At 38.7% G+C, this 24,021-nt stretch overlaps 1 protein-coding gene across 1 annotated transcript in view; it reads right to left on the bottom strand.

Moving 5' to 3' along the window:
* The window catches only part of nbeab (neurobeachin b), a 291,848-nt gene that overhangs the window by 136,415 nt on the left and 131,412 nt on the right, over nt 1-24,021 (bottom strand). Inside the window, exons 31-37 of the mRNA XM_088079139.1 lie at nt 20,831-20,988; nt 19,236-19,359; nt 18,390-18,497; nt 16,948-17,075; nt 11,792-11,853; nt 4,571-4,635; nt 1,894-2,002 (exon numbers count right to left, since the gene is read on the bottom strand). Coding sequence (XP_087935265.1) covers nt 1,894-2,002; nt 4,571-4,635; nt 11,792-11,853; nt 16,948-17,075; nt 18,390-18,497; nt 19,236-19,359; nt 20,831-20,988 — 754 coding nt within the window. The remainder of the gene's footprint in view (nt 1-1,893; nt 2,003-4,570; nt 4,636-11,791; nt 11,854-16,947; nt 17,076-18,389; nt 18,498-19,235; nt 19,360-20,830; nt 20,989-24,021) is intronic.

Genomic DNA, 24,021 nt, shown 5'->3' with positions numbered 1-24,021 from the left:
AGGAATTTGTTATTGTACGTTGGTATGGGAGGTGTAAAATGTAAATATGCAGCCAGAACAAAATGTACCATAAAGACACATTCTGTAACTTATCTTTTTCTAAAATAACTAGCCACAATCTGAAAAATGGTGATATTGGGTTTAAATACATTTCCAGAAGTCGGTGCAACTCACCAAGAGTTCCAGGTGGCTGAAAGTAATCTGGAGGAGCACATCTGACCCTGTCTTTGCTGCAAATACAAGATTGTCTCACTATGCCACCCTGGGGGAACTCTTGCTAATATTCAAAATCTAATTTGCTAACAGAAGCTGCAAGTTAATTGAATTTCCGGCATCAAATTTAAATTCTGTCAGATATTATACTTCAACATATTCTTCATATGGCGGATAACTCAATCTCTGCTTGTCGCCTCACATTACCACGTGACGGTGTGACAAATATCAAACGTTATTTATCACTTTAAAGCATATGACGCTTCACCCTGACACCAACTTAATTGTAAAAGTGTCTTATCTGCGTCCTGAATCTTCAATCTTGGAGAGTGGGTAATAAAGTAACATCAGACCTAGATGAAAAGTGTAGGCTGTCTGGAGTTGGCAGACAGAACGGATGGGGCCAGGTACACTTCCCCCCATCTACTGACATTGCATATCTAGCCGTCTCTTCCAGTTTATCTAGCAGGTCAAGGATCCTCAAGAACTGTATATCAAGCAGCTGTTTGAGGATGGCTGCTTTTCCCAGATAAGAAACTCATCACTCCTCACATGTACGAGCTGCTAACAGAGGTAGTGGGAGTGTGTGTGTGCAGGTTTGTGTGATTGCAAACATACACACACACCTATACACCTTCTGATGTTTTACATCAACCCAACTATTATAATACGTCAAGATTCCTTTACATTTTTGCTATCGGTCTCTGTGGCATGTATTTGCTTAATGTGCTATTTTGCTAACTAGATTGCACTGAAAAATACAAGGACCATGTTAACTTTTTGCATTTTCTATACAGAGACAACCGGTCGAGCTAAATACTCACTATTTCTGGGCAACGAATATTCAGATATTGTTTAAATCTTGTTTGCTTTTCTTTTCATCTCTGAAACAGTGGTTTGATGTGGGTGTGCCAAATACAGACCCAGGAGGTTTTCCCCTGATTTGGGTGGCAAATGCTCATATTAAAATCCTTAAGTAATATTGCTTGTATTTCCCTTAGCTACCAGTAATTACATTTTTATAAGAATGGAAAGGGTGCAGCATTAATCCTCAGGCGGGCACAGAGGGACACAATTACTGAGAATATACAGATGACACATTTTTATAGTAACAGGATTAGTTATAAATTCATTAGTAGATTGACAAAAGATTTAAAGTGACGGTAAAATTTGAATTTGGAGAATCAGTGATCTGCATTAGTGCAATTAACTTTTGTTTTGACTTTCCCTTTTATAGTAGTAGTATTGTGTCTATTAGACTAGATTATATTTTATCACAACCTTGTGACAATAAAAAAATAATTAAAGAAAAAACAAAAGACAAAACAAACAACACAATCAAAAACAACTATACCATCCATATGCGATCACATATTTCATAGCCATACAATATGTTGTTTTTTAAAACTAAAATTTTTAATTTCAAATTAACCTCTCTGACTGAAATACAATGACATTTTGCATTAGTCTCCAGTAATTGTTTCTCCAATATACAAATTTCTCTCAGATCATGTGTAGTTTCTCTCATTTGAAACAACTTTTGGTTGCTTTTAACTAACTTGTTTGACTCTGTGCCTATTTTTGCATCGTCAGATTATCTGACTACTTATCTCCACGCACTGTACTTGCCCAACTTTACCATTTACATGCAAATGCAAGAAGGAAGGGCAGAGTTTATACCTCAAACTCTGCATGTTTGTGGACGTCCTCTGCACGCTGTCTATTCAGGATGAACTCAGCCTCGTTGGCAACCCGAACTATGTGGTCCTTCATGGCATGGCAGAGTAACCTTTAATATCACAGAGAAAGTTAAATGCAGAATATATTTATACACATGTACGTCATAATTAATTAGGAAATATCTGTTTTTTATTGCCTAAAATCTGTTGTAATGACACCTTTAAGGAAGGAGTAGGGTTAAGGCGTATACGTCTTGTCAGGATGGCGCAACATTGTGTTTGTTGAAAGAGCAGACGAGTAAACAGCATCATTTGTCTGTGTTATGTTGCAAGGCTGCAGGTCAGTGACAGATCCCTCTGTGGCATTAAGGAGGGAATGGTGTCATTAGAGCACTGAAGCCTGTCTGGCATACTCCTGATTGACTGAGCATCCCTTCCCACTGACCACAACATCAACCCAGCGCTGAAGTCTGGCCCTGAACAACTTCTCACATGGCTGACTCTGGAGGCCCCGTGGTCTCCACCCACATTCACATTTAAATTCCAGTATCTTTAATAATTGAGAACACCCTGGCTACTGTGTGTAGATTACATGCCATTTTACACACCATTAGGCTAGCTTTGTTTTAATTAAAGCAGCCCCTGTTCCTCTCCAGTGCTTGATACAGATTGTAATTTCCCTCCTGTCCCAAGGAGAGGCAGTAATCCCAAGGCTGCATTCATCAGCTGCTATTGCCTCTTTAACTGTTGACAAGCACTCATTAATAGACAGACGTTCAGTGTTCAAAGACACAGGCTGACAACGCCAAGCTTTGTTTTGAAACCAAGAATAGATGAGAAAGCAAGTTGACGAGTGATATATGGAGACAGAAAAAAGATATGCAGGCTCTCCACCACACTTTTGTGTTACTATTTCATAGATAGGTAACACTAATCAATACAAACTTTAAAGTTTGTTGTTTGGTTACTGTATGTGTGCTGTAAATGAGAAAAAAAAACAATCCAATTGTATCTATCAGAAATGTGAAACTGGTCTTTGATAGTGTTTAATTCATTTTTTTTATTATCAGATTATGTGTCACACCATTTTATGTATCAAAGCACTATATATTTTGTCTTTATCAACAGTAGTCAGGGCAGGGTCAACATTGTGATTCCTATAGCTTTTGTTATTGAGACTTAAGGACGAGACTGCAAAATGTCACTCAAATGCACACATACTGACCAGAAAGAGAAGCAAAAAAACCACAAAGAAATGTGATGGGAACTGCAGAGACACAAAATAGCTTCAAAAGGGGAAAAACAACCACAAAAAGAGACAAAAAAAGAAAAAAGACACAAAATAACCAGAAAAAAACACTAAACGACCCCTGAGAGATACAAAATGACCAAAAAGGACACAAAATGACTCCAGAAAGACACAAAATGAACTCAAAGTTAAAAAATACCAACAAAAAAGACCAAAACAACCTCAAAGGCACATAAATAAAAAGAGATACAAAACAACCTCAAAAACACACAAAATGAGCTAAAAGACAGACAGAACAACTTTAAAGAAACAGAACAAAACCAAAAGGACAGAAAACTATCAAAATACACACTCAAAATAATCTAAATGAGACACAAAACAGCTACAAAGAGACACAAAATAACCCAAAAGAGACAATAAATGACTAGAAAGAGACACAAAATGATGAAAACAGACAGAAAATGACCTCAAGACACACAAAATAATTACAAAGGGCGGAAATCAATCAAAAGGAGAAATACGCTGACTACAAAGACACACAAAACAAACATAAAAGACACAAAACGACCCAAAAACAAGAGGCAAAATCACCACAAGGTAGGAGAGGTGATGGGACGTTATATATCTGTTTCCAGGTGGCCACCGTCTCATAATCCACCCACGCTCACATTGATGGTGGCTTACAGCTACAGTCATACTAGAGAGAGGAAGTGCTAATAATAAAGCAACAACTTCAGAGCATTTTCAGTATCTTGGGTAGTGGCTTTCAAACAGCTGCGTCATAAAACAGAGGAACAAACTACCTGCTGTATGTGTTGTTGCACAAACAGCAGAATCAGCGTCTTTGTCAGCCACGCCTTGTAAGGCAAACAGATTTATCAGACTCTAGCTACCTCTGAATCTGTCTAGTTAAGCAGAGCAGGTGAACAGAGAGTTGACTAACACTGGGAAAGTATGTATCTGTCAGCAGCACCCTGGACAGCGCCGTGTGGCCCTACTGACTGAAACTCTTTGTTCCAGGGCCAGCAGGGGACTCAGAGAAGCCTGGCTGGGCTGCGGCAAGAGCCCGGGCATACAGAGGGCCCGGCCAGATGGGTCAGCAGATGGGCAAGGAGGCTGAGCTGCCCCCGATCTGCTATACGGAAAACCCTGAGTCTAGTCACACCCTGAGATGAGAGGAAGAGGGAGGGGGCAGAAAGAGAAACACGGTTGCTACATACAATCACCACAGTCTTATTTACTGTTACCCCCTGCAGAGCTGCCAAACAGAGGTTTAGAGCTAATCCAGCTACTTGGCCCAACAACCTTTTCATGGCCACCAGGTAGGAGAAATATTTTATAAAAAGCACATATTGGTCGAGAAGGATGAATACATGACCGCCTGGCTGAGTGATTTCACTGGATGTATTACAGTGGATGCATACATTACCTTCCTTCGTTGATTAGCTCGATGAAGGCCAGACCAGCGTTCTTCTGGATGGAGTTCTGCCATTCCTGGAATAAAAAAAAAAGATCCGTTACTTACAGATGATTTGGATTTTTTATGGGTTTTAAATAGTTTAATAAAAGTTCTAACAAAACCCCAAACAATAAATACATTCTTACAATCAATATTAGGTTTGAGTTAAAAAAAAAAACAACTATTGTTATTATTGTTGTTAATGTTATTTATAGAGCACATTTCACATGAGAGATGCAGCTAAAAGTGCCTCACAATAAAAAAATGCAACACAAAGCAAAAAGACAATATTACACAATCTAAAGACAGTCAGTTATAAAAAAAAAGTATAAAGATGAAGGTAAAAAGTACAGAGACCAGTAAGAATAGTAAAAAAAAGATAACTGATACAAAATAATTGTAAGAATTAGATAAATTAAAAGCCAAACAAAAACGAAAAAGGTACATTTAGTGGCTAACACAGTAGTGAAAAAAAACACTTCCTCAGCTTTAGTTAGAGTATGAGTATCAAAGCACCATTTTTCCAATATGCAACAACATCTTTTAGAAAAGCATAACAAGAATTATATTTCATCATCCAAACTGCATATTTCAACTGCAATCTAGATTACATTTCATAGCTTGTAGTTCAAGTGGGTAAAGAAAGCATTTACTTCATTTATCCTTTGAGGAAAAAAAAACTATAAAAAACTGAAATCCTGCACAGCCAGCGTGACTATCCTTTCTTCCTCTGTGAAAAGATCTGTAAACACAGGAGAGATGTAATTGTGGGATGAAACTGTATCCTCTCACTTAAATACAGCCATTTCCTCTGTCCTTTACAGTGACAGATTACCGAGCGGGCTCACCGAGCCCTGCAGTGTGCGCCTGGAAGGGATCCGAGCCTTGGGCCAGAGTGCCAGCACTTGCTGTCTCACAACATGCTCTGGAAATGATTAAAAAGCAGTTTGAGAGCGTGCCTTTCACTGTGGGAAATTCAGCTCTCCTGTACCCTCACTGAGGTGCAAATGGAAGAGAAAACAGAGAGGGCCACAGTTCAAAAGAGGAGGGACACACAGGAAAATGAAGGAGAAAGGGGTCTTAGTCCAGAGGGGTACTAATGTATATGCAACCCACAGCTACTCACATATAGAGGGAGCGTTTGAACATGACCATCCATGTACAATCTGCAGAAATTGATATTATTTTCATTTCGGAAAAAAAGCTTCCACAGGGAAACATAATCAGTAATCGTAGATGCAAAACAGTTGTATACACTGCCTGTTTCATGTCAGTGTCTGGATGAGGTAAGTAGTATTTGTTGTGTACAGTACCAGAATAACTGACATTGACATTATTATGTATGTGCAAGTGTTTTTGTACACAGTTGTCGTGCCTGACACATACTGGTTCACGCAAGAGTACACAGTCTGACCCTACAATGCGTTAAGTCAGGGAGATGGTGCTGACAAACTGCTGAGCATCTGGTCTCCAAATGTTCCCCGTGACCCCCTTCCTCTGCTACAGTATCTGCCTGGAATAAGCTGTTCTTGATTTGGACAGGGATCATGTGCAGCCAGTCTTCTGAGGTTCCACTTGTGCTGTGCTCACGTGACAAAAATAAATACAGAAATCACAGCAGATGTGACACTTCAGTATTGCCAGGGAAATGGCAGCAGGTCAGCGGAGGTATAGCGTGAACTAGTCAAATTTGGTATCTTGTCTGAGGCATCCTTGTTGACAGCTGAGATAGCACTTCAGATGCTCTCTTTTTTTCTTTTTTTTTTTTTTTTTACTGGAGAACAGAGCTCCCAGAGGCGGCTGCCTTTGATTGCAGAGATTCCTCTGCTGCCCATTTGAAGGGAATTAGGTATGACATGCACCTCCTTAAAAATAAGAGATGTGATCCTTGATATAAATGCAGACCATGATCAGAGTGCAAAACCTCTGGTCACTGGAAGTTTGTTTAGTAGCTTAAAAAGCTTGGATTTAAAAGTGAAGAGTTTTGGCCTTCTGGAGGCAGAAGAGCTCCACATTAAACTAAAATACAGCCTCTATATATAAAATACGCTGCACTAATACTTCAGGGGAGACAACTGGTTTTTGTTTCTAATTGCAGAGATATGTGAAGACAGCCAACGTGTTTTTGTCTACTGTGTTTTTATTATGTAGTGTGTTGGTTTATTAGTGTCTTTGCAAATCTGTGGTTGGGTCTGTAGCCAAAAAAAAAAAATCAATATCAGTGTAACTGTACATTATATTTGTAACATTTTCACCTCTCGATGAGGCAGCACCAGAGCAGCAACTCCCACATTCTAAAATGACTGCTTTTGTCAGTGGAGTCTGGTGGCTGTGAGATAACGGCTTCAGTAACCTGTCAAAAAGGGCTGTGTGACATGAAGGTAAAGTGGCGAAAATATTCTAAAAACAGCGTACATTTAAACCGATAGTTTTTTTGTAAGTGGGCCTTTTTTTAGGTGGCTAAAAATAACCAGTTGAGCCAGCGTTTGCTCAGTGCCATTTCATTATGTTTGTGACATGGGGATTTTCTGCCCAAAGCCATTGTTAACAAACATTGTATTGTTGCCCTTTATTGTTACTCAGACTAACAGAAGCTACCAGTTGCTGAGTTAAATATTGGGCAGATCATGTTTGCATTCTTTTCGACAAGTTTCAGGTGATTTGAAAGTGAAAGTCCAAAGTCACTCAATTTTTATCTGAGGTTTAGCTTCTTTTAACTTCTGAAAAAACATTCTCATAGCTTGCGCTCACTGTTTCAGGTGTTGGACAGGTTGTGTGAAAACAGCTGCCTGCTGCTGGAAATAATGTTAATGAGAATGATGAAAAAGAGTATGGAAGGGGAGATGAATGATTGAAACATTCTTGACATTGCTGTCTGTATCTTAGAGCTCTTTTAGCCAATGCTTTTAAAATGGGATACATTATTTCATGTGTATGCTATAAAATGATGCAGCTATTATCTCTGTAACATACAGAAAATGCATGGTTTAGTCTCAACACAAGGAGTAAAATGTTAAAATTAACTCCTAGTCTGAACTAGTTGTGAAACAGCTGGGGTGAATGGTAACATTATGAAATAAGGATTATGTCAAAAACTTAACACACTGAAAGCAATTAATTCAACACTTAAATGACTTATAGCATAATTGGTGTATGCCTGTGTTTGTCTGTTTATATGTGTATGTACTTGTATGTACTGCACTCGTGTGTGTGAACCAAGTATGTTAGACTTTTTACTACATTACAACATCTTACAGCTAAAAGATAAAACATTAGCACAAAAACTTGCATGAAAAATACTGACACTGTCGCACAATAAATGGGATTTAAGTTTGAATGCTAATTCCTAGGAATAAGGACTAAATCAGTAGTTCCCAACTGATGCAGCCACAGCGTCCAGATTTCTACTTAGTCATTAGTTTAAGGTCCAATCATAAGATAAATGACCAAATATCAGTCAGTAGTATTTTACTTCACAAAATGTAAACGACATATGGGCTTACAACAACAATAAAATGCACTTAACTTAAAACTTAGCACATAAATAGCATTACAGCCAAAACAGTGCATGTTATTGCCTGAAAACCAGTGACAAAAAAGCTACGATGTTACGACCATCTCCTGTCTGCCCATACAAATGTGTGGAAACCAAACCATTTGCTAAAAGCTGCTAAGAAGCTGTTTACTGTTGAAGAGCTTGTGAAGTCACTCGGAGATAGATCCATCTATCCTCAAAAAAAACCCTGGACCTGAAATCCCACAACTCCAATCCCACTGAACACTTTTTTGTCCTTAAGAAAATTTTCTTTCCTCCCACTTTCATCTCGCTGAAATTCAGCAGGGCACTAAGTATTTGTGGTGTTTCAATCCAACCTGTCAGTGTGCGGACGAGCTTTTGCTTTTATCTGCTCTGCTTTGCTCTGTTATACTCTCAACATCTGGAGGCCTTCCATCACTAAATCTCTGTGGCTCCACTCTGGATCCCCTCCTGTATGTTTAAGCTGTTACAAGAAACAGAGATGCTTGACCTTTTCATTCAGCTGCCTGGGCTGAGGAGGGACACAAAGTGTCAGCAGCCGTGGCCACACGATGATTGCTGTGATTAGTATGCAAAAATAAGAAAAGGCAGATCATTAGCACTAATTCATTCATAAAAGTGACAGGTCACAAAACAGAGAAGGACTAAAGGTCACCAAATTGCCCTCCTTGCTGTCTTAAAACATTAATGTTGAAATATATGAGGGGTACGTTGAAGTTGGCATTTTATCGTGATGTCAGCCAAAGCCCCTCCTGCATCTGAGAAGATTTTCCGAGCACTTGGGATACAGTATGTGGCATCATAGACATTCATTAGGAGTATATTGCAATGTAATTATCAGTTAGACTAAAAATTAGATTTGCTTGTGATATAACAGCTCAGCACGTATCAACTATGCCACCTGAAAGAAATCGATGCTGATAACAAGGAGGGAGGTTCTTGGCATGGTTAGCCACATAACAAAACTGAATATTCCTTGTAGGCCAAAGCTGTGCATCTTGGGTATTTATCCAAGTGAGCTACAGGATGGAAAGATATGATCAAACCAAGTAAAAAACAATACATTAAGGATTTATCAACATGTGTTGCTATGGAAAAACTAACATATTACAAAAGGAAAGCTGGCAGTTTTTGAAAATATCTTGGGAGCTTCATGGACTATTTGAAACAACATGTTGATAAAGATGAAGAACACCAAAGGTGGGAGTAGGTCAAGGAAATTGCAAAATAAAAACATTAAGTATTGTAGCCCATGTAATCTTTAAGATTTCTGGACATTTTAATTACTGTAACATCTGTTTTTCACCTTTGTGATTTTTTCTTGTTGTTCTTGTTGTTAATTATAATGGTAATGGTAGTTTTTTTAGATTCTTATTAACTTTCCAAGATGAATGTACAATACCGCATCAAGGCATTAAATCGAAAGGAATAACAAAACAAAAAGACCATAAAGGAATAGGTTGAAGCTGACGCTTATTATACCTATCCTTTTTATTTGGAATATTCATATTAGTAACTCATTTACTACTAAGTTTTATTTGAAAAAACAAAAACAAAACATCAGAAGTAAAAAAAAAAAAAGATTCAAAAACAAAATAACATTCATACCCTAGTGATGCATTTGCTTACCACGTAATTTCATACTTTTTTTTTTTTTTAAATTTGCAGAGTGAACTACAAAGTTTTGATTTGTTGTTGTTGTTCTTTTGTTTTGACTTGTTTTTGGCCTAGCTTTCCATTTTATGGTATACCATATTAGTTGCCAAGACTATTTCACGTACATGTTATATATATATATATATGATACAACTGAAAAAACCCAATAAAAATATTGTCAAGAGAGACACAGAAAACCATCATCTATCATTACAGTGTGATTTTTAAATCATATTAGCTGGCAACATAATGATTCAACATCATGATTCATTACTGGCGGTGCAGCATTAGGATATGAAGTAATGGCTCATCTCTTTTTGAAAGGTTGTAGAAGGACACCAAGCTCTACAGTCCAGGCTCAAGGCCTTGCTGTCTGATCGATATCTTAGCCTGGGTTTCATCCCTAGAGCCTCTAATGGCAGGAACCTCTGGAGCCGCAGTAATGCTATCTGTATAAAGGGGGGTGGACTCAGAACCCTTAACAGCATGCTGACGCTCTCATCTGCAATAAATCCATGAGCTGGAAAAAGCAACTTCGCACAGATACTCTACAGACAGAAAAGCAGCACAAAAAGGAGCCCCGTCAGAAACCATCAAAAGAGCAACAATAACTCAATGCTGGCTGGCCCCGTTTATGTCCGTTTTTTTGGAGGAAAGCCCCTGAATAATGGCCTCCATATAACAGAGGCTGAGCTCCCTGCTGAAGAGGGCTTTGGACTGCGGATACCACGGCGCACACATAGTGGCTATCCACCTCCTCAAGGCTCTGGCCCTGCAGTCTGGATCCACAGAGAGGCACCAAGTAATGGCTTCCTTATGGGCTACCGACACAAGACTGATGGGCTGACAGAAGGTATGTTAAATATCTCCCGTTCTAACTGCTACATTGAGGCTTTGACCTTCTCTAAAACAAGGGCTTAACAAGAGATTCAGAGGGTCAGCTCGGAGGTGATCAGTCACTTGCAGCGTTGCATGAGGTGGGCTCATTCTCGAAAGGAGGGCTCTGGATAAAAGCTCTGGGGTGTTGTGAGAAAGTCTCCGGATTCTCAGAGAGCTGTTTGTGTCTGTGTGTTGTCACCAGTTTGGAGTATTTGCTTAGGTCATATCTTATAAAAAAAAAAAAAAAAAAGCACACTGATAAGCAAAGCTTCAGCAAAGATTAGAATAACTTATTCTGTAACATAACACAGTGCCCTTAGCATTTAACCCTGCATAAACCAAAACACATTTACAAGATATCTGTAGTTTTGACAGGATAAACTGAACCTATTTTTGCATGTTTAACCCTTTGAAACCTGGATCGACATCACTTCTCTTGTGCTGCATTCAGATGCCTTTCACATGCATTTAAACCTTTGAACCCCATAAGGAAATTGTTTAGAAAAATGTAAAAAAAAAAAAAAACATGGGAAAGAAGGGCAATTAGCAACTTGTCAAGAATTTCCTGTAAATTTCAAGAAATTAGTAGTTTCAGAAATGGCAAAATAACTATAGTGATAATTATAATATAATAATATTAAAATTATAATATTTAAAATATTTTACAGAATTTTAATATTTTCAAGTAGTCTTTTAATCATTTCCCTGTTTTTTTTTAAACTTTGCTTTTCCTTTAAAAACAATTTTTCAGTTTGTTTGTTTTTTCTTTTCTTTCTTCTTACAAGTTTCTTGGCAATGCATAGGTCATTTCTACTAAAAATGCTCAACACTTTCCTCATATGTTTTTTTAACGAAATGAAGGTTTCTAAGGGTTAAGCTATAAATGTTAGATGAGTTGCAGAGGTGAGAGAAATACAATTGCAATTACAATTTGCAGTGACTATGTCCAATTTAAACCCGCCTCATAGATCTCCACATACTGTTGACAGAAAATATGTTATCAGGAAAAGCGTTGTAGAGAAAGGCATATCACACAGAGAAAAGAAGAGGGATGGGACAAAGACAAAGAGAGGCTGGGGATCAGGATTGTGAACAGGAGAAAGGAGAAAAAAGCTCACCTGAGAACAAAGCAGCATGACGAGCTCCACCACTGAGGTGCTTGACTTCATACAAACTAGACCTGTAGAGACAAAAATAGAATTGGGTATTAACTATAACAGTTATTACAACAGTAAAATATCTGTGGGAACAGTCTTTAGTTATTTAATCAGTTATGTGGCTGTAAGAGATAATATATATATATATATATATATATATATATATATATATATATATATATATATATATATATATATATATATATATATATATATATATATATATATATACATATACATATACATATATATATATGTGTGTGTGTGTGTGTGTGTGTGTGTGTGTGTGTAAATATAAATATTCTGGTTTCAATTTCTGACATAGGATATAGTACTTGGATGAAGCTATATTGTTTTTGGCACATGATACACTTCAGGCAGTGACAAGCAATTTACAAGTCCCTTAAAATGTGCTTCTAATTTGCCAATCATAAAACTGTAAATAAAAAAAAAGCATGTGTACAGAACAGATGCACACGTGTACATGTAAGCATCCCCTCCACACACATGCAAACACACACACACATTCACAGCTTCTTCCTCCATCTCCATTCTGTAGACAGTGAGCCGCAGAAGCAGACAACTCTCTAATGAAACAAGGGCAGGTGTGAAAAGCTCATTTGCAGAAACAATGGCTGCAACTGGTCTTGTATTCTGCACCTCCAGCACCTTCTGTTGCGCTGGCTGAGAACCATTAAAGGTGCATTCATTAGTAAAGGAAGGAGTGCAACTCTCTATGACTCATTATAGGCTGGCAGGAGTCAGTGCCACAGCTGTGAATGTTTCATGAATGACAGGGTGTCGATCAAAGGAGAGAACAAAATATTCTTAATCTTTAAAATTCTTAATAAAGATTTCAGTTCACATTCACAAGTTGTGCAGTGTACAGTGCAAAAGCTACAATAACAAATAACAGTATGCTTTACTGGCTGTTATCACAGAACAAATCATGATTCCCACACATTTTAACAGATAAAATTTCAAAACATTTCCATGACTTTTCAAGGACCCATGATAAAACTTCTTGGGAAAAGCACACGCTTTACTGTGTCTACAGCACTTGCCCGCTGGTTACGGTTCTTTTCTACACAAGCACACAGGAGTTTTGCTTACCATAACAAACGTTGCTGTACAACGTCACATAACCTTTCTCAAAGGGAAAGGCCTGGTCAGTATTTGTCATGGAAAATGAGAACAATGTGAGTTTTCCTTCTATATCAAGCTGCAAATAAATTGATTGCCTTAATTTGCCTTACTTGACATCACACATCCTATGATGCCACTATTGCACGTTGAAATGCTGATTAAACGATATATTGCGCAACCCTAGTCTACACATGTTTGAGTTATATTATGTCAACAGCTAACTTATAGAAAATAAATTTACTGTTATGTTACATTATGTGAAATGTTATCCCTGGAAGATTAATGCAACAGTTAATTATATTTTACACAACAGAATTCCATGACTTTTCCAAAACTTGGATTTTAACTTAATTCCATGACTCCTCTAAGCCAAGAAAATAAAATTGTGAAATTTCATGACTTTTCCAGGTTTTCCATGAACCCTGCTAAATTCTCATTGAGTGGCATGGCAGCATGCAGAAGAAATGTAGACACTTTTAATAGAGGAAAACAGACCCTACACTTTATAACTTAATGACATATGCAACAGAATCTGCACCCTGTTGTAACTGCACTATCATGATGTGTTTAAACTAGCCATATACAGTACATAAAAGTTCTCAACTCAATTATTTTTTCCCAGACAGAGTTTTAGCCCCACCACCAAATTTCAAAACACAAGACCAGAACCTGCAATGACTCAAATTGGTTGAATGGTCTTTCAGTACTAGGGTTGCAGCGACATACCGGTTTCAAGGTTTACCTTGTTATTAAATTTGATGGTTATCGTACCGCATGCTTTTACTTATCTACAGTTTTGAAAGAAATGCTATCAGACTTTCTCGCATGCATGTCCTCCCACTGACCGCCTTTTTACAAATATTTCCATTGAAAAAATGATCTTAAATTTCAGTTGTAATAAAATGTTTGCTAAAAAAAAACTGTTTTCATTTCTTTAAGGCTAATAGTGACTGATAATAGTAACAATACTTATTGTGTAATATCATATACCATGATAAAGTAAAATCTTGATATATATATATATATACATACATCATACCATTGCAACGCGATCCAATATAGAGTCTTATATGGAATAACAAAATATTTATATGTTAATGTCACAGCTTGATATTGACATTCAGTAGTTTTGTTTGTGTAAATGCACAATGTAATGCAGAATAGTAGTTCATAAAATACTATTCACTAGTAGATGGATGGATCCTTTTATTCCACATCCGTCGCTATTCATGAGTGCAGAGTGTCCGAGGGAGCATATTGTAAATACTCTGAGAGGATGTGACCCTCCTCTTGTACACAGAGTGCCACTGCTGACCTCTTGTTATAGCAGTGACATGCTGAGCCATAAGTCAGTCCAGTCTGACACAGGAGTCAGGTGGCAAGCTGACCCTGGCCTTGTGCTGGTAGACAAACTAAATGCATTCTATTTAAACACGTCCTGCCAGTCCTTTCCTGTAAACAGGCCAGGGTTAAGGCACGGGTGAATGTGGCATTGTGGGGCAATGTGCCGGCAGGCTGGGCCACTCAGGGGACAGCGAGAAGCAGGCGGCAGGCATCACAACAGCAGCAGTGTTCATACACAGGACTGACCCACCAACTCCAAGTGTAAAGCTCAGGGTGCACTCAACATAATTGCCGCAGTGACCAAATGTCTGCAGGGGGGGTTGAAGGAATAGGGTGAGGCAAAGGGGCACACGGGGCACAGGGGGGCTCGACCCCGGGCAATCTAAGGAGTGATGGATGACTGGTAATTACTGGTAAATGGAGCGCCTTTGCACTACAGCACAGTATTTCAACTGTGAGCCTGGGAAGGGCTGGGAAGAAAAGGAGAGAGAGGGAGGAAAAGCTCAACCATCTGGACAAACACACTTTCAACTGGGGCAGACCTGAGCGGCTCGATAACGTTAAAGATTTAAAGTATTTGTGGTAAAAAAGTGTATTTGTTTTATCTGATAAATCTGCTCTAATTCATGTCAGGAGAAGGGTGCACTTTTCAGAGACCCAGACAGGGTTAAAGACGTCTTGGGAAGAGCACCAGAGAGGCCTGAGCTGTCTATCTACGACCTTGTTTGTGGGGTTACACTCTCAGCTCAGCTCTGGTTTGTCAGCTTGGTCAGTCTGCTGACAGACTTTGAGTGAAAGGGTAACAGACATATTCACACTTGTCAAGGCTTTGCTACCTGATTTTTTCATTCCTCTCCCCTGAGTTTGAGTGAGTAGCCTTCCACCTGTGCACGGCATACCCACATGGCTATTTACATATGTGTATGGCATATGCATGATGTATGGGAGAAAAAACGGCCTGCTTGTGGAACTTTCCTGGCTGGAATAGAGACATTGTTTTTAAAAAGTAGTGCTTTAAATGTCCTTTTAATAAATGTAGACAGGGACTTAATCCATCATTTCACCAATAAATTTTTTTCAAATAAATAAGACCCTGCTCACACGAGTAAGATAGCCAGACTGAATTAATTCTAACAGTTGAAAAATTAAAATGTACTTTAAATTTCAGATTTAGCTACAAAAATAAATATAATACTTGATATGATAATATTTGAATTACTATTCTATCAGTAGCAAATAAGTCATTAAGTCATTTAAAGGTAGCTGGCTGTGTAAACAGTATTCAAGTATGTTATGCTCTGGAAAACGGACACGTGTCAGACAACTTCTCTCTGGATCCGGCTTTAATAAAGTCACGGGATTGCATTCTTTCAGCCTGCTGTCATCCTCTGCAAAGACCTCTGAAACTAATATCGGTTTAGCTTACACTTAAAAGAAAAGACTTTGGCAGTGAGAAAACGCAGAGATATCATTTCACTTTGTGCAAACTGCAAGTCAAGAGACCAGAGGCCACACACATTTATTCTGCACTGTGCACACACAGACAAATGCCTGCAAAATCAGCTCATGCACGTGTGTATGTGGCGGCAGTGTGTTCTTGTAGATCCAAGCCAAAACAAGCATTGGGAGTAGAGTGGCAGAGCACACACATGCACGCAGACAGTCCCTGAGGTTAAGCATGAGTAGCACTGTGAAAGACTGCCAACCTGGGGCCTGAGGAAGGCACTGGGAGCCTTCACACAGCCACCAAGAAATAAGACTAGAGCCTAGACTGGAGTGGAGCAGAGGGACAACCAACCCAGTGAGACCTGCACTTCAAACATATGCAATGTGACTGCTGTAACGCAGTTTAAAATAAAATCATGAGTCTTTTATGGTAAAGACATAAAACCTGAGGGCTGTTTTATTGTGACAGAGTGCAACGTCTATGCAAAAACATCCATAACTTAAAGTTTAACTTACAGTGCTGTGTCACTTTAACATAAACAAAGCATTACTGCATTATCTCTGAGACATTACAGAAATTTTTTAAAAAAGTAAATGGAATCGGGTTGCACTGTGCAGAAAATGTGCTGGATCTTCACGGGACAAAACAGAAAGAGGGTAATTTTACTTCCAATGTAATTACATCTAAAGCTCTGAGATTTTCCTACAACGGCAAATCATCTGGCAAAAATTACTTCTGATGATTTTATTCTGAAATTTAGACAAAAATGGGACAAAAATTCACCATACTGCAGGTTGACCTGATGATACTAAAAATATCACCTGCATGAGGCAAAGGCCAACACTTATATCAACAATCATTTCAACATGACATCTGCTCTGACTGTGAAACACTGATGTTTAAAAATACTACATCTTGGAATAATCCTCAATATGTGGAGTGAGTCATGAAGAAGACAAAACACTCAGACGTCACAAGATGAATGAAAGAGAGAGTAGATTTAATCAGACTGTGACAGACTCCCAGCTTGTGTGCAAAATAGTGACTCTCCTGTCAACACCTACTACTGCGTATGCATCCATCAATGAGGCAGCCAATGTGGTACATACAGCGGCAGGGCGGTGGAGGCAGGACACCACACACAGCTTAGGGAATAAAATGCACTAGAGAACATCTGTACCTTCTATGAGCAGCTCCTGCCCATGGCTGCCCAGCAGGGTGCGTGACAGGAAGGGTGCAAAGTCCACAAATATCTCTCTCAGCAGGGGTGCCACCTTCTCTAACGCCCTCTCCAGCTTCGTAGTAATGCTGTCAAAGAACACATCGGGACAGAAGTCACAAAAAGGAAATAAGGCACCTGAATTAGAAATGTAAGGGAGGCAGCATTTTGCTCTTTAATTGAGAGTAGGGCAGAAAATGTGAAAGCAGTTACAACAGAGCTGACAAATAGCCAATATAACATGATATGCTTTGTGACATTCTTAGCACGAAGACTGATTTTGCTGAGCTGGAAACAGAAATCCCCCCAAACCCACCTAAATTTACTGAATGATGTGATGAAGCATTTAAATCAGAAAAAAACCTAAACTAAATTTTCATTAAGAGGAAAGTTAAATGTGTTCTACTGGACATAGCGACCCTTTATAGAAAATTTCAATAAGATAAACCCATGACTGATTCTTGATAACACTGTAATTACAGTAATGACACCCTCTTTAAATGTTATTTTTATATATTTTTTCTTTTATCTTTCTTTTATTTTCATTTCTAATTTCTTTGTTGTTATTTATCTGTTGTTTGCCTGTCTGTTCTTGTACTAAGTACATGCTCTTTGCACTTAAGAATGTACAGGCATATTTATTCAGAGGGAAAATTTGTAAGTGTATTTTGAAAAGAAAAAACAACAATAAACAGAAATTTAAATAAAGAGTAGGACAGAAAAAGAATAGTGAGGGCCTCATTATTGACACAAAGCGCACCGCTAACACGAGTTGGTGTTTAGCCAGTCCTGGTAGGTGCAGAAGGTAACCAACACATTTCAGAGGATGCAAACAAAACTGGATAGCAATGAGATTATGATTGCTGTCATTGATGTCAATGAGAGAAGATTTTATGTTGTCAAAATCCATGTTAAAACCATGTTTCTCACCAGTTGTTTGCATTCTTTGTTGTGACATGTTACCAGGTTTGCACATGGGATCACACTTGTTCGAGACTGCAGAGAGAAGTTCCTTATCTTCCACACGCTCACTACATGCTGCTGCCTGACATTATCTAAGCACCTCAGAGAAACTGTGAGCTGGAGTCATGTAGCCATACAGTACACCTCAGACTGTATACACGCAGAGATACGACTCAAGCTGCAACATATCTCTGCACTCCTGTGTGTACACACATAGATACTAGGCAACATGAGGAGAGGGGAGGCTTGTTTTCCCAGCTAAGATGGGCAGAAAGCAGCAGAATAGAGAGAAAACGAGAGCAGGAAGAGGAGAGGTTTTGTTAGGATTTGTATGAGTGTGTGGTGTAATCTGCCCTCCAGCACCCTGGGAAAACACAGCAGAGGGATGACATTAAAAGCAGGGTGAAGGGGGCATCGGTGGCTAACAAAAATGTCCTTGCCTAAGACACTGTCCTGCATCTCTGGAGGATGCTTGGAATCCTGTCAGGGAGCTAAAGGGTTTGAGCTCAGGAGGTGTCAGACCCTCCTGGTCCACGTCACAAAAGGCACTGAAATAGAGCAAAAAATAAAATATGAAACCACAGGCAGTACTCCCTACATGTTGTTTTGTGACTTAACACTTTGGCTAACTAACTAATTATGAGAAATGAATTATAAAATATATACTTATACTCATATCCATTTGTTATTTTCAGTAGACTGGAGCAGACAGTTCAGCTTAGCTGTTTCTTTCCTCATCTAAAATATAAGACTCTGCAGGCAGATAGTACTATCATTGACTTCACAGTTACGCTAAGTGATGTCGGTTACTGCTACCATGGCAACTGAAAAGAGAAAGATAGAGAGAGACTCTGGAGAAAGACCCGGGCTCTCTGCAGTCAGTGGGAGAGCTGGACTAAGGATGCCTGTCACAAACTATTAGAGCAAATGAGGAAGATGAGTCAAGGTCAAAACAAGTCACACAGAAATGTGTACACAAAGAATTAGGCTGAACTTTGCCGTAGTGTTCAGGAAAAAAACACCTCCATTTTATTTGTGGTCTTTTCTTTTGACTGTGTAGAGACAAAGATATAGTCTGATTAAAGGTGAGCACAGAGGCACCGTAGTTTTCCGTCAGATCAGGTTAAATATATCAATCAGTTCAAAGAGAGAAATTATTGAAAATTTTGGATAAAACAAATCTGCATGAGAAGATTTCACACAGCAGTCACACCTTTTGAATAAAAACAAGTTTACTAACACTGGAGCAATACAAGTATGGCTGAACAGAGAGGGCTCTGTTGTACCTCATGTTTTCTTCTGTGTCTTCAGGCATGGGGGCCACCGTCTGCACGGCCGGCAGATTCTTACTGGTGGCTCCATTGACAAAACTGGAGGAGGATGAGGTAGAGGGGGCTGCATCAGTTGCTCCTGCGGAGAAGACCATGAGGAGTATGCAACATCAGTACAATACTAAAATAAGTATACATATGTATGTCTTTAATCATCTTAAATAATTGAAGAGAGGGGTGAGGATTAACATTTAGGCAACAAAAACACACGTGAGAATAATTACTTTAAGTACTTTAATATATTAACAATGTTGTAATGTTGAAATTATATTTTACTGTCACCTCCAAAGGCTATATATTCATGTAATGGCAGATATGTGTTATTGCAATACTCAGCATATTGCAAAATGTTTAAAATTGTAAAAACATATCAAGACTTAAGTATTCTGCTAATATCATATTGTGGGGCCTCTGGTGATTCCCACCCCTATGGCACACAACCTGAAATAACAGAAGGAGTAAAAAGAAAAAAAAAGTTACAAAATCAGCCGCAATCTGGCCGCTGACAGTGGATTTCAGCAGTCAGCGCAAATCCCAACCAAGTCAAACAATTGAAAACATCGTTGGGGCGCACCAATCTTTAACTAAATCCAAGTGCACCTAAGCTGGTTATTCAAACTGGCACCAGCAGCAACATATGGGACTATTTTGCTTACTGAGACGACAAAGATTAATAACCAACCGACCTATCAAAACAACATCCGCCTCAAATTATTACATATTACATCTAGTTTTGGTATCAAAGCCTAAATTAGGGATATTGTGACAACAGTAATTAAAAGGTGAACCGTGAAGCACAGGTATAAAATCATTTTGACGGTCCTTGTGAGAGGGTAAAACCAGAGCGGGTGAGATCATGGGATCTGGATGACGGCCTGTGGCTTTAGCTGAATGCACACTTTGACTTGGATACATTTTTCACATTCCTGCAGAGGTGCTCAGAGTGGAGAGGGAGAGGTTTTTTCTTTAATGGAGCACATTAAAAAGGTGTTGGAGCTCCTAATGGTTCTTCGTGTTAAGTGGGTCCTTTCAGAGGCCCAGACTACAGGAGCCCTGAGGTGGAACTGGCTTAATGCAGCAGAGCCTCGGGAGAAGCAACGTGACAGCAGGGGGAGGGAGAGAGGGCTTGCAGTCAATCGGACAGAAACACAGAAAACACAGGAACTCCATGTGTATAATAGTCACTATTATTTTGTTTAATAAATTATGCAGTTTGATTTTTTTTGCTTTGGTACTAACAGGAGGAATCATTTTGGCTGAGGACGGGCAGTTCTTAATTGTCACTGCACTGAGCTGCTGCAGACACTGACAGGAAGGTAAAGAGGGCCATCTAGTGGTAACAACAAGCCCCTGCACAGGGAAACAGGATCACATGATCCAACAAAGGGAAAGTGATTTGTTTGTATTCTTAGAATCAAAGAAAGATAGGTCATTAAGAATTACTCTAATTTATCTAAAGTAGTATAATTTGTAAAAATAAACCACATTACAAGTGCTGAATTTAGTTTTTTAAATATAAGTGTATTCCAGTGACCTTGTGCATGCCCTACCTGTAGTGTTGATCATGCTTTTGGGGGTCGCAGAGGCAGCAGCAAAGATGTTGGGGGTGCTGCCAGCTGTCAGCCCTGCAGAGGTGCTGCTGCTGCTTCCCATCGTGTTCACTGCGAGGCTGCCAGGGGAGGTTTTCTTCACAGGCACCACCACACTCCTACAGGAAACACAATATGCATCACTCACACATGCATCTAAAAAGGTATACTTATTAACAGTTGAGACGTTCAAAATTTAACACATTTAAAATCTTGAAGTTAAATGAAACTTGCAAAGAGAAATGAAAAAGAGAGAGAGAGAGAGCAGAGCGGCACAGTGAAGATCAAATGCTAGAGCTTGAGGGTTTATGTCCTTTGCAAGTATGTTCCCTGCCAAAGCACCCTTGAGCAAGACACTAAATCCCTTCCAGCTCCAGGGTGCTGCAGTAACTGCAGGTGGTAATTATAGACTCAAACTGCACTAACTTCAAAATTATCAATTTACTCTTACTTATGGCTTTGAAATAATACTATAACAAGTCTGCTGAGCTTTGACTTGAACTATGGGTGAATTATACTTTTTTAAGGAAGGTTATAGTTTAGTCCAATAATTGAGAGTTTGTGAAAATGCCTGGGATTAGGGGGTCAAATAAAATTAGCCAGCCATCAGATTAACTTTAGTACAAAAACTGTCATAACAAATCTCACTTTCTGCCTTGCTACAGGGGCAGAAAATCCAGGATTTTCTTGACTTTTGATTCAACTGTTGACTTTCTAATCCTGATTTAAAAATAAATAAATATTTAAAAAAAACCTGTTCCTATTTTCTAAGAAAAAAAGACAACAGTGATGATCTTCATAGTCTCTTGCTGCTCTGCTGCCAGCATGAGCATGCCAAGATGTTAGTATATTCAGAAAGGTAAACATCCTGACCTGTAACTGTATCCGTCAGCCTAACACATGCAATGCACACACACGCACACACACGCACACACACACGCACACACACACACACACACACACACACACACACACACGCACACGCGCAGGTAAGTGGCTGAAGCACATAAACCTGAGGGCAAGAGGCCAGCCAGCCAGCTACTTCACTTTCCCTTACATCTGCTCTTGCCACCAGTGGCCCTCTGCTGCCCTCTGCTCTGCTCAGAGAAGCTGAAAACATCCCGACCCTAATAAGAGGCTCTCCAGGAGCAACTTGGCAGTTGTTACTGACATGCATTTGCATAGCTACCGTCTGTGTTCTAACTGACAGAACTACGGCTCACTGAGCATGAGATTCAAGACCTTTCTATTTGGCATGTGCTCTGTACAGACATACAGAGCAGCATCTGCTTTTTGACAGAGTGTACATGTAGAGCGTCAGACATGTTTGCAGATTATGGCCTATATACAGCAAGTTTTTATATGATGTCCCTAGATATGAGAGCACATCAAAGAACTAAAAAGTCAGAATAAACTATAAATACTTCTATACATTCAGTCAAAAGGAAAAAAAAAGAAATTTGCATACATACTCGAATGTATGTACCAAGTCCCATAAACTCACATAATCATATCCACTAACATATGTACAAGCATACACATTGTACATACACATCTTTATATAAATAATATCTGATGGATAATGTGCGTATAATGAGCAAACACACCTACATTCCTACATACAACAAAAACGTTAGCTCACACACACAAAAAAAAAACCCCAAACTGACTTAATGATTCAAGTAATCAGATAATCTTTGTAATTTTGTTTTTCATTTATTCACCTTTACAAAATAACAGCAAAAAGAAATTGTATGGCACTCATACAAAATGTGCCATTCATAAGATAGGTCTGTATACAATCTGGTTGAGATGAACTGGTAGGACTGAACCAATTTACTATTGGGCAAAAATGAAAAGCCTGAAATAGAGTTTGAAATACAAATTGAAAAGCAACCGGTTTCCTTTGTACTCTGAAGATGGACTAATTTAATTTTTGACCTTTTCCCATAGAATTAAAAAATACTTTTTATAATCCATATCCTACAAGAAAAACATACTGGTAAATTTCTATCCCAATAGGTCTGATTCTAAGATTTAAGAATATCAAAATTCATATTGATAGTCTTTTTTTAAGACTAGATTGTATTCAAATAACTAAATATGTAAACATAAAAATATATTCCCAACAATTTGTATTAGTTGGGAACCCCCTGGTAAACCGAAATATGGTAGCTTTTTGAAGCAGCAACAGAAGCAGCAGAGTTGAAGGGAAGTAATAATGACTTGTTCCAATTTATTTCTTAACTGCAGATTTGATTAAACTCTTCCACAAGAGATTAAATGTTTGGAAGAGAATCTCTGACATCTTGGAAAAATAATGAAATATCGTCTGCAGATAAAGATAAAAAAAATGCCTTGCTGAATGAAGAATTATTAGTTTAATTAACTTTGACTCTCTTATAAACTAGGAGAAAGATTCAATAGCACGGATAAAAGCATAGGACTACGTCTACATGGTTCCTGTCTAATAATTCTTAATACTGTAATAGGGAGATGAAAGACAGTTGCATATGGATTAGTGTAAAGCAATAGTATCCATGTTAATAAAATCAATAATCAGGCTAAGCACTTTCCACAAGTAGAACAACTGCAACTGGTCAAATGATATTTCAGCATCAACTAATAAAATAAGTCTTTATGTAGTACCTGGAAAATGCCTCAAATATCAAGCAGACGGTGTAGATTATCTAAAGCTACATAACCCTTAACAAAGCCAGAATGATCGGATAAGAAAGAAATTTCTCTAACAGAGATGCTGACTATGGAAAACAACTTAACATTGGAAGCTACTGTACAAAACATCACATGGTGCTAAAAGAGAAAGGGGCAGAACTCATGAATTAAACATGTAAAGAAAAGCTTGTCAAGACTTGAGATGAAAGTTACACTCGTGACCTCATGTAACAACGCAGGAAAGCACAGACACAACACTAACCCACCAGACCTATGCTCGCATGCAATCTGATTGGCCGAGTATTACAGATGATGCAGTGAACTTGGCTCTGCGAGAGCTCTCTGACAAGAAGGAGAAGGAAAGCTTGTCCTTATCAGGTCTGCAGTTGGCCTTTGGGTTTGTGAGGGTGCCAGATAATGTCTCGTCCAATCTCCGGCAGTTACTCTGGGTGACACAGGCCAGGCCTCTGCTCTGT

This window comes from Plectropomus leopardus, chromosome 6 (assembly GCF_026936395.1).
Source record: "Plectropomus leopardus strain MGB_pleo_1.0 chromosome 6, ASM2693639v1, whole genome shotgun sequence".
NCBI classification, from domain to species: Eukaryota; Metazoa; Chordata; class Actinopteri; order Perciformes; family Serranidae; genus Plectropomus; species Plectropomus leopardus.
The sequence above is the reverse complement of the archived record's forward strand: the minus strand, read 5'-3'. Positions and strand labels throughout refer to the sequence as shown.